Consider the following 12,044-nt stretch of genomic DNA (forward strand, 5'->3'; position numbering starts at 1 on the left):
ATTGCGATTTTAAGTATAGGTAGGTAGTCGTGTGTCAAAAATATTGTAAATATTGATATTGCTGATACAATTGAAATGGAACATGGACCTAATTGGACAGTTTGCGTAATGTATTTCCATACTGGCTATAGTTTTCTGCAGACCTTCACTTTATCATCCCCCTATTGGAAAACATCTATTTCCAATATGTGCAATATGGTATTAATGATTATCTGACTAATGTTATATTTCAAAATGGCCAGTAATATGCCATTATTTTATTGAAGTCCTGATTCTCCTTCCTGTAATTGGGCACCGTGGAGCAATTTAGAATGTACTCTTTATGGAGAATGCTGTCTGCCAGGCTAAGGGAACAGTTCACTAAGGGCTCCTCCACAGAATGACCCATCATTCCCAAGGCTTTAGTTGGACAGAGAGTTCACTGAACCAGACATTGCTTTTATGCTGCAGAACACTATGTATAGTGGGTCAGAAGAACACAGGATTTCCCTGTTAGCTCCAAAGGGTATGTGTCAGTCAGACAGACAGACAGACAGACAGACAGACAGACAGACAGACAGACAGACAGAACATGTCACTTTGGTTTCGTAGCCTGCTTGCCTTTCTTGGTTGTAAATAGAACTTTGAAGCAATCCACAAACAGCAGTAAAGTGAAGACAGACAATGGCAGAGAGAGAGATGATGCTTCATGAGCTCCTGAAAAATGTACATTCATAGTAGAATAAACCTGGATAATATATTATTACGACCTTATGCTGACTTTAACAAAATGTAATTAACCTCATCTGAGGTATGTGAATGTAGAGAGTCCGCCCACAGATTATTTCTAGTGTGAATACCAATAAATAACGGAGACGGTACATAATCTTTGTTGACACAGACCATAATAAGCAGTCTTGTAGCGTGCAGCGTTGAACCCAGGCTGATTCATAACCTGCCCCTCTTCTAATGCCACCCGCATGGGCCAAAAACCTGTATTTGGGCAATCACCCCTCTAAACTATCCCACGCAACGTTACAACCCCTTAGGGCATTGCAAATGAACAGAGAAACACACCAGAGTATTACCACCCCGCAGGGCACAACACACAATACTGCACTGCAGGAATAATGACTACTCCACCCATGAACATGTGCAGATAAGGGCAAATACAGTATTTACATACTGTATGTTGGCTATCTCAGTTGGCTATCTCTGGTGCTGATTTATTGCATCAGCACATGGATTAAAGTTCTCAGTCTGACTGTTTTCAGTAATTTGGATTCCATTCCAGCCAGCATGTATTCTACGTATGCATGGAAGCATATGTTTCCCAGCGAAAAGAATACCAACAAACTCGCCTCAAAACACAGTCGCCCTGGGCCTACACCGGTGGAACTGCACAGGCTGGTATTCCTAACCTAACCTCAGTAAAACTGCCAAAAGCTAACCCTATTATTCCTAAACATAACCACCAGTAAAACTAGGTCTAACCCTAAACTTATTTCTAACCTTATTCTCAGTAAAACAGAGAGTCAGAATCAGACTCATCTTGATCACATGACTACAGAGATCATGCGTACCGATTTGCGTGAGATTTGGATGAAATCTCATCTGTATGACTAATATAAACAATGTGTTTTGCAGAAATCGGCCTCATGGTGGCGCTATAACTGGCAGATGTGGAGGGATGCAGGGAAAATGTTTTTCCATGGCCTCTAGGGAGTGCGCATACATAAGTTGTATAGAGATCGATGCAGGAATTGCCCTGTTATAGCACCACCGTGAGGCTGATTTGCAAAAAAATGAATGGCATGTCGTCCTCTGCCTAGTGGAAATGTATAATTTCACGGAAATTTCACACTGTGTTTGTGATTTTGTTCGAAACGGACCAATCATGTGAGCTTTGGAAGCCAATCTTAGCCAATCAGGATGGAAGATGGGAAATGATGCAGATCCGTGTTGATCACATGACTATGGAGATAGTGTATACCGAATTGTGTGATGTATGGCATGCCTGATGATGTCTGTTAGAGAGAGTGAGACTGACTCTATGGTCCTTGTCCAGCGCATGGAAATTATACGTTCTCATCAGACATTTATATTATAACGGGAGCCGCGGGCTCTCGTTCCCGTTGCAGGGCTCTAGTATGGAGATGCAAGGTTTCTGCCTGAGCGACAAAATGCAACTCCTCCCTTGGACTCTCCTTGGACACCTCCACATACAGTAGAAGCCATCAAAGTAGAGCTCCTGAAGAGCAATTGAGAGACATTATGAGCTGACTGTCTGAAAAATTTAAACAAATCAAACCTCATTTTCCACTGTGACAAGCTCCAGGCATGGCACACTGCCATGCCTGGAGATACAAGCCCTCTCTTAAGAGGGTTTTTAGTTCAGGGAGCCCAGATGATGAACAATCCACTATAAACGGTGAACAGCGATGTTCCAGGGCAACCTGAATACCTTTCAGCATCGGCTCTGAAAGTGGGGTCTGGGGACCCCCAGGGGTCCTTGGATCCGTTCCAGGGGGGGCCCCATGCAAAATGTGTTACCGTGGCTACTTAAAAATAGCAGACATACAAGCCCACAGTGCGTCACATCGTGTTGCTTGTACTAGAAGAAGTTCCCTTCCAGATCTAGTGACACAGAAGGGAACCACTCACCGAACCACTACCGACACAGGCGACATTTAATATGTAGGCCTACTTGATATCAATTGCTCAGTGATGTCTCTTTACTTGCACAAGAGACTGACATATTTGATATTTTATATATTTCATGGAAAAACATTTCACCCACTCTTTAACCTTTCTAAACATTGGAGTTGAGAAAGAGAGGTGGGAGCCAGGATCACTTTGCCCCTATATACAGTGAGTCACAAGCCTCCCCGTGTGTGCTTGCTTATACATTTCATGTCAGCATTCTGAGAGCAGAGGCATGACGGGTGACTATACAACAGCATCAGCGTCTGACAGCAGTTGTCAGCACTGTAACCTATGCATTCATTTCAGAAGATACTCGTACAAAATGGACTGACGACATAGCCGACCGCAGCACTGAAGCTCCAGTATTGAAGCATCTTCCTTCACTGTCTGAGACATAAAGACTTGTTTTTTTTCTTCCAAAGAAGACGAGTTTGTCAACTTCATCTTTAAGTTACAAAAGTCACTACATAACAATTTCACTTGTCATTTCTCCTTTCTGTTTCTCTTTCGCGTGGGTGGAGCGTGAATTGGACTTTGGTACTCGATACTGACTGACTCACATCACATCTCTTGCACATTTTGCTACAGAGAGTATACAAATCGAACCAAATGGACCCTAACGGGTCCATTTGGTTCCTTGGATAAGCATTGTAAAGGGCCGGAGGAGAGCTGCAAGCTGCAAACAGTTATTTTGCAGCAAGCTGTAAAACCCTTCAAAGTGAAACAGTGGAGAAATGTGTAAGTGAGCACACAGTTACACACAATTTTATTGATCAAGAGTTGAGAGAGAAAATTATATCTCAGTTCTCTGAGTGAGAAATTGTCAGTGTGTCATTGTTGGTGTTTGATCAAAATACAAAAGTATTCTTCCATTTCTTTTATATCATCAATGGAGCTAATGAAAGCACTGATGAAACCCACTGTAACCTAATGACAATGGTGATATTAGTCTTTTGATATTATGGGGAGGACTGTCTTCAGGCACTATTGAGGATGGAAGTAACATCATCAAAACAGAGGCAGATAAAAGTAGCAGAATTTGAGATAAATACACACAGACACACAGATAAAACTGCTTTAAGTGAGCGAGGAACGCACACGTTGCCTGGATCAACAACAGGTCTGCTACAGGTCTGCTCAAGAGGGGCGCGGCAACGCAAGCGCAAAAAAAAAAGCTAAACCGAATCCAGGTCTGGTGAGTCGCGGGCGTGTGCACGAAACGAGCACGCGCGCGACAAATTCACGGGAACACGCTCACGTAAATAGATACGCTTATGTTGTCGCACCGCGACTTCTCCGAGCAAAAGCGCAGGTCTCATTGAAAATGAACTATAGGCGCGTTTTATTGCTCCCCTTTTGCAAGGCCCTTTAATCTCACTGATTAAACTTGGAACTGGATGCATTCATGCTGTAAAATACTATGAGGACCACAATGGAAATATGCCAAAAGGCTTCTTGTGTTTATGATCCTCATGGTGATGGCTGACTGTCGGAAAGCAGCTCTGTGCTTGTGTAGTATCACTAAAATAAAATCAATCAATCAATCAATCAATAGGCCAATGCATGCAGTGAAACAGCATGACCTGGATGGGTCTATAACACTTTTTTTTTAGACTCAATATAGTTGTATTTGTCACTACCAGTGGTGTACAGTTAGTTACTACCGGTAGTTTTGGATTATTAATACAAAACATACATTAACCACTTCAACCCTATATGTCGGCCATTTAAAAATAGACCATCTAGTACACGCCCACAATCACGATGCAACATACAAATTGTGAGCTTGTGTACCGGTAGATTAAAAATATTTTGTATACATTTGAAAACTTGAAATGTGACATTCTGCATAATACATACTTTTTCTTTTGGTACTTTAAGTAAATTTTGATGCCAATACTTTTGTACTTTTAGTATTACTCAAGTAGATTTTGAATTCCGGACTTTTACTTGTAAATTGAGTATTTCTATATTGCAGTATTTATTTACAACTGCAGGTCGCATTTACTATGAAATCATACATTTCCAGTCAGTGTGTTTGGTTGGTTGGCTCGTCACCCCAGGCATGACCATATATGGGCATGCCTCGTGACATCACGTGACATTATCAGGGATGGAAATCCCTGATGTATGGAGATCCCTGATGTCATCAATATTAAGCCCATATGGAGATCCCTGATGTCATAAATATTGGCCAGGAACTCTACATCTGACCTCAAACCCTTAGATCTCCATATATGGAGCTGACCTGTTCTGACATTCCATAATGTTGATCCTTCCCCATCCATCCTTCCTCTTCGATGTCTCCCATTTGACTGATACCTGTCTATTTAAACTCTAGATGGGCTTGCCCCAAAGTTATTAGTGCAGCCGCACCCGGCAGCCGGTTGAGTACTCAACATTAAAGTGACTGACTTTTTATAAGAATGTCTTTAACATTGGAACTATACTAAGCTAAAGTCCATTGGCGTTGGAGTTCAAGGATTAAACTCAAACTCTCCTCAGCTCTCAGCTAGCCGTGATGAAGCCTGCTAGCAGTTGCTGGGCTTCCCCATGGATTAAAAGGGCTGCCATGGAGCCCTGTGAATCCATACTGGCTTTCTGTGGTGATGGGAATATCGTAGTAGAAGAGAGCCTCCCTGCCTTGACATTTCGGCTAAAGAAGATTTACCGCCAATGTCAAACTTATTTTCTCCACTGGTGGAGATCAATGATAGTTTGTCTCTCCCACACCTGAAGCCTAACCCACCGGTCAGGAAGCGTTAAGCCCTTTGCCCCAGCTTCCCATCTACTTCCCCCTCAACCTTGGCCACCATCCCTCGGATGATGGCCAAGAGGGACACTTCTGCTTTACTGCAAAGTTGTCATTATCCTTCTTCGTTAATCGTCCCGAGCTACACTCTCACTTTCTTCCCAGTGCGCAAATTAGTATGTATTATCATGCAAATTAACCAATAAGCACATTTTAATATTTGTTAAATTTGTTATTTTTTTTTAGAAATGGCTACCTGGCCAACTGAATAAGTGTTGACCTCCTAGTCCTAGTGTCCAAGAGGATATGTTGTGTTTGGGGCAGACACAGTTTGAGAACCACCGTTTGAGTTTGTATAACTAAAGGAATGTTGTTCCTGGGATGTTGGGATAATTGTTCTTTTAATTTATTATTATTATTATTATTTTAAAGGAAGGGAGAAGACATCCCAGGACCTCCTGAGCTCTGTACGTCTCCACATAGGATCCCACTAGTTATTTGTGTTTGTTTTTCTTTCATAGACTGACTGATCAGGTGGTTGACACAGCTTTGGCTGCATGCTCTAACTACTTTGGAAAGTAATGGGGACCGCTCAGCGCTGTCATTAACATTCCCAGGCTGATGTTTGTTCCTATAACATGTGATGATGCGTAACAATGTTGTGAATAAATGGGTGAAAGTGAAGTACGTTGTAAAGTGCACTTGAGTGGTCGGAAAGACTAGACAAAGCGCTTTCAACTTCACAGTTAATTTATAATTTACCATACTGTAGAATAGATGCTCGACGTAAGTGGTATCGCATCCTGTGTAGGCTGTTGGTAAATGTCAATAAAATGCAATTTCTCAAAATGATGTCTACAAAATTAGAGGTGACCTTCTAGATAAATGGAATTAGATCCAGCACTGGCATTTTATTTTGCTTGAGTACCTGCAACCCAAAATGAATGTGCACATTTTGACGTGAATATATTACCCAGCTTGCTGGCTCTCTGCCTGACTTATTGTTTTCAGGCTGCCCAGACTTACTGCACACGCTGTGGAATTAAAGGAGACATAATATATTGCTAATGCTTTCACAATTTCATCATAGGCAGAATGGTTTACATGGCATCCGCTTCACTCTCTCTGTTTACCACTCCCTTCTTATTTTTTTACTTTTTCTTTTCCCCTTTCTTTCTTCTTTCTTCTGTTTATTTATTTTATAAATTTGCACATATTATTATTATTATCCTTCCTCCATTTTCACCCGTTGTAATTTCATTTCTAGTTTATTATTTCTCTCTGAGAAACACCCCTTCCTCTGTAATTCTTTCTCCTTTTCTTTTATTCCCCTATCTTTCCTTCTATCTCATTGTTATGATGTGTTCTCTGTGCCTCTCCAGGTTATTCAGACCCTCCGGCCAGTAGACCTGGACAACTTTGCTAATGGAAAGTTCTCCTTCTCTCTTCCTGCTGATGGTGCATTTAACCCAAACTTCACCCTGAAGGACAATGGAGGTAAGCTGCAAACCAGAGCGAGGTTACAGACTGCCGACTATCTGCTTAAAACTGCATTGAGTGGAATAAGCAATAAAACTACTGACACTCATATAGCTAAGCTAGTGTATACCTAACCAACTGTGAGCTTATGGCACATTAAAAACCATGGCCATTGGGTTTTATGTCCTTCAGTAACAATACAGCTCACAGTAAAATAGAGCATGCTTTTGCTATCCTCGCAACTTCTGACCCCCCCGAACACCTTGCAGACCATTTAGCTCGGAATTGTATTTCACTTTGTACAAAGGGAAATATCTCTAAGGGCCAAATATCCACCCTTTCAGCGAGCCATCATTTTGCTAGGCATAGAGACAAAAATAAGTTCAATGTGAAAACTTCCACTCTCATATTTACTCAGTAAATAGATATTTGCCTTTATCTTTATAAATGGATTTATTTTTGCTTCAGCTTCTGGAACTCTGGAACTAACCAACATTATCCGAACATTGTAGGCATATTTAAGGTTATTTTGACACTTTGTTTAATGCCGAACAAACACAATCTCCATCTGACTTTGAAGCATGTCACTAATATTGATTCTGACACGACTTATGGCAGCCTGCATGTCTATCAAATGCTTTGAACCGATCACTTATACTTTAAGCAAGGTCTGTGCTGTGAAATGCACATAGGTGTGTCCATATGGCCTATTTCCTCAAAGACCTTCCATAGCAATGTCATTGTTGTACTAAATCCATCTTATGACCAGTATGCCATGTCCCCTCCCCCCTGCCCTCTTTCCCTCCCCCTGCCCTCTTTCCCTCCCCCCCTCTGCTGTGCTCCAAATAAAAAAAAATCACTCTTTTGTGGTGAACTTCCTGACATTACTGTCACTTTATCACCCAAAGGTGTTATACAAAGCTTGGCAAGGTTTTATTATGGCCAGGGTTTGTCTGTCTGTATGTACAGTATTTCTTCTATCCCCTTAAAAGTAGACCAGTCACAGCTCGTGAAAGTTCAACTCATGAAGTCAAAGTCGGTTTGAGCAGCTATATTTAATTTGACTTTATTTTTATTTTTTTATGGGCCAATCTTGAACATGGTACAGTATGCCTACCTGTGGAACACTTTTGTTATTTTTCTTTTCAAAATATTTTTAATTAACTTCCCCATTTAGATCCCATTTCTTTCTAAAGTAAAACAACAGATTAAAGCAGATAAACCATAAGACCTGAGGTCTATTACTTGCTTGTAAAAGGTACACAAACAAATAATAAGACTATGATACTGATAATCATCATCATTCGAGTGCTTGCGACACAAGCTGCTTCCACTAGATCTCTGTTGCCACACCAAGTTCATTCACAGTCAGTCCTGTCCTGTGTCCCTACTCAGAAAATCTGGAAATGTGAGTGTACTTGTTCCTCTTGATGGGCAGAGTATAGTCTTCACAGAAGATTATCCTAAATGACCAGGTCTTTCGCTCTGTGGCAGTGTCCAGCAAAGCGGAGCCGTCTTTGTGGCACAACAACTGAGATGGAAGGGATGCTTCCATATATCTGAGCTTTAGTTGGTGTTGATATTCCCTCAAAGCTTATCCTTATTCTTTGTCCATGTTTCGGCACCATACAGAAGGATACTTTCCACACAGGCTTTGAACATGACCTTTGTAGCTCTTGGGATATCTGACTGACATATCAGTCGGATCGGTGTGACATAGGCCCATGTGAGGGCGACCCGAACCTCTAGTACATTAAGATAGTTATTTTTATTTGGCCAAATGAGGCGTAGAATTTCTTGTGAGTACCGGTATATTATATTGTAGTAGCAGTACGCACATTTCCCCCTGAAAGATGCCTTTTTCCATCACACAATGTCATGTTTGGCACCTTAACCACATAAGCCAAGGTATATACTTTGTTGATCGTGTTCCCCTATGGGTCTACACAGCGCCCCCTATGGGTCTACACAAAGCCCCCTGTTTTATCCGTCTACACCAAATCTATTTGCTGAAAATAGCAGATCTACGAGCTCACAATGCGTTGTGTTGTGAGCTTGTAGATAGGATAGGGACACTAGGGTTCAAGTGGATAACTAGAACAAATTCCTCTATGCCCTACATACTGGCATTAGAGTGCATGATTCCAAGTTCTGAGTTGGTGATAAAAATAAAATGATACACAAACACTGTCTAGACGTGTTCAATATGAACCCATTTGACGTCATACAACATCATGGCATAATTTCACATGATGCGTGCCGCTGCACCCAACTGAAATATTGCATTATGTTACTCACCGTGCAAGTTCCACTTAATGTGTTTTGAAGGGCATGCTGCAAACCGGGCCATGTTGAAGCAACCACATAGTGATGCACAGCCCCCAACAGTGCAAACATATTTGCCATGGCTGTCACCAATGCAAACATATAGGCATGGTTATACATGGCAGTTAGCATGTCTGTTGTTTGTTTTACGGTGAGACTGTTAGCCCCTCGTTCACTATCTCTCTCTATCCCTCCTCCCCATGAGATCTGTTTTTAATGTCCAGGAGAAAACGTGAAGCACTGTTGCCTTGGTTACCGAGCTACTGGAATTTCTCCTTCCCTTTTTTTATAAATGATTTTCCTTGTCTTTTCATTTTGGGCTTGAAGGTTTGAGGAGGAAATGGAGAGGATGCGAGCTGAACCCGTTTTTCTGTTCTTGCTGTCATGCAGTGGTTTTATTTTACTCAAGTAAAAGTCTGCAAAGTAACTTGTAACTAAAGCTGAAATACTCAAGTCAAGTAAAAGTACCTAAAAAGTAGACTTATTTACAGTACTTGCGTACTACTTAGTTACTTTCCACTACTGCTGCCAGGTAAAAACAAAATCTTTACTCCATCTCTCCCTCTGTTCTCTTTCTCTGCTCCACTCTCTTTTCAGATACATATGTACATACAGTAGTGGATGGATATCATGTTGGTATATCTTTTCTCCTTTACTCTCCTCCGTTTTCCTCCCTGTTCCTCCATTTTCTCATCCTCCCCCTGGTCTCATCTCCTCTCTATTCCCCTCTTCTCTCTCCCTGGCTCCTACTAGCCCACATTGCAGCGGGTGTCTGCACATATACTGTAGGGCCTCAGTTGACCTGAGCCAGGTAGAGGACTGAGAATGGATGACAAGCGTCTCAGTAATGAGACACAGACACAGAGGGCCTGGACGCTAGTCTGCTGGTAGCCAAACCCTCCAGGCTTTTCTTTACACTTCCAACGAGGGGAAGGAAGACAGCGAGCTTGGCTTGCTACCAACATTGCGGGTAGCTTTTTGTTTTGGCACTGAAACAACATTTCAAAAGGGCTCGTGTGACTTCAGGATGCGAAGCGTGTTGCAAATCGTCATTAGGAAGCTACAAAGAAACCATGTCATTTGAGGAATATAGGCTACTTACACTGTGTGTGTGTGTGTGTGTGTGTGTGTGTGTGTGTGTGTGTGTGTGTGTGTGTGTGTGTGTGTGTGTGTGTGTGTGTGTGTGTGTGTGTGTGTGTGTGTGTGTGTGTGTGTGTGTGTGTGTGTGTGTGTGTGTGTGTGTGTGTGTGTGTGTGTGTGTGTGTGTGTGTGTGTGCGTGCGTGCGTGCGTGCGTGCGTGCGTGCGTGCGTGCGTGCGTGCGTGCGTGCGTGCGTGCGTGCGTGCGTGCGTGCGTGTGTGCGTGCGTGCGTGCGTCTAATCTAATTGTGTGTTTGAGTGACAATTCTAATGCTCAGGATGTTTGTGTAATATTGTTTCAAATCAACATACATAGTGTACACTGCAGTATTTGTTGAGACAAATACAAAAAGTTTCACGTATTTCCTTTTAAAATCTGCACAGGCAGACCAAGTGTGATATCATATGACATGTTTTACAGAGGTTTGCTACAGTATATGGTTTCACAAAACCATGGTTTTGTTGTGGTCTCTTTTTTGACCATTAGAAATACATCCATTCTAGAATAGAAAATACATTGCAATTGATTTTTTAAGCCCCTGCCAGGCTGCCATCATCTTCAATGTTTATCAATGTCTGTTGAGTGTAATCCTGCACACATTTTAGTTTCTAGTTTTTGTATTTTTCTCCAAGCAAGCTCAAAAAGCAAGCTTATTTTTTATCTTGCTTCTGTTTTGCGTTCTTGTTTTTTCCAAATTGAGCACGGGCAATACAAACCATCTCAAGTGTATTGTAAAAGAGGAAAAGAAGATAATTAACACTCACCCCAACACCTTCACTAAATAAAATGAGTCCCTAAGCAAATCACAAAGTAGATTACCCTATAGCCACCTTTTGTACAAAGTCTGAGCTTATCCTTTTTAAGTTCAGGCAACCGCAGGCTCAATCTGCATTGATTTAGAAGTCTAATTTGTCCTGCATTATATATATGTGCCATTAACCTGCATACGCTTTAGATAGATGCTCCAACCCATGCCCATACTTGAATAACAGCTCTCCCATATCCCATTTTAATGCATTTTCTGCATCTCTATATTTCATATAATGCGATTGTGTAAAGCGTATTCATTCCTCGATGGGGGACGATAATACCTTAAGTTGAACATGAAAATTAATTCAATAGCATTTGTTTCAAATCTGTGTGTGTGTGCGTGCGTGTGTGTGCTTGCACGTTGGAATATCAGGACTAATAAAGGTTCTCACAGTAATTTATTTATAGGCATAAGAGGAAAGCAATCAAGGAAAGTGTTTGAGCAGTGTTGCTAACTGTAAAGGCTTTATGCTGAAACGCCTTCCTTGATTGCCGGCCATGTCTATGAAAAAGTACATGATTGTGTATGAATAAAGTATAAATATAGTATGAGCGCTGATAATGGTTGTTAAGGACCTTCTCTACACTAGCATGCACCCGTTATGAAACACATGCATCCAATATGAAATGAATGCATCCCCTGGACCCGACCTTCAGAAACAGTGTATTATAACAAGTTGAGTCAGGCTCACACCTCATGGTTTCACATTAGTTTAGGTGAGCAGGAAAGATTCCATAACAGAGGGGGTTGACATAGGACAGGATAAATAAGTGTTCAAACGTTAAGACATAACATTTTTTATTACATGGGAGCAGAAATTGTGTCAGTTGACGATGTGTATAGGGACTCAAAT

At 41.5% G+C, this 12,044-nt stretch overlaps 1 protein-coding gene across 1 annotated transcript in view; it reads left to right on the forward strand.

Annotated features, from left to right (window-relative positions):
- The window catches only part of LOC308326194 (cadherin-18-like), a 133,581-nt gene that overhangs the window by 104,419 nt on the left and 17,118 nt on the right, over positions 1-12,044 (forward strand). The window contains exon 9 of the mRNA XM_080779002.1: positions 6,820-6,934. Coding sequence (XP_080635128.1) covers positions 6,820-6,934 — 115 coding nt within the window. The remainder of the gene's footprint in view (positions 1-6,819; positions 6,935-12,044) is intronic.

This window comes from Protomyctophum bolini (assembly GCF_963924005.1).
Source record: "Protomyctophum bolini genome assembly, chromosome: 12".
Taxonomy (NCBI): Eukaryota; Metazoa; Chordata; class Actinopteri; order Myctophiformes; family Myctophidae; genus Protomyctophum; species Protomyctophum bolini.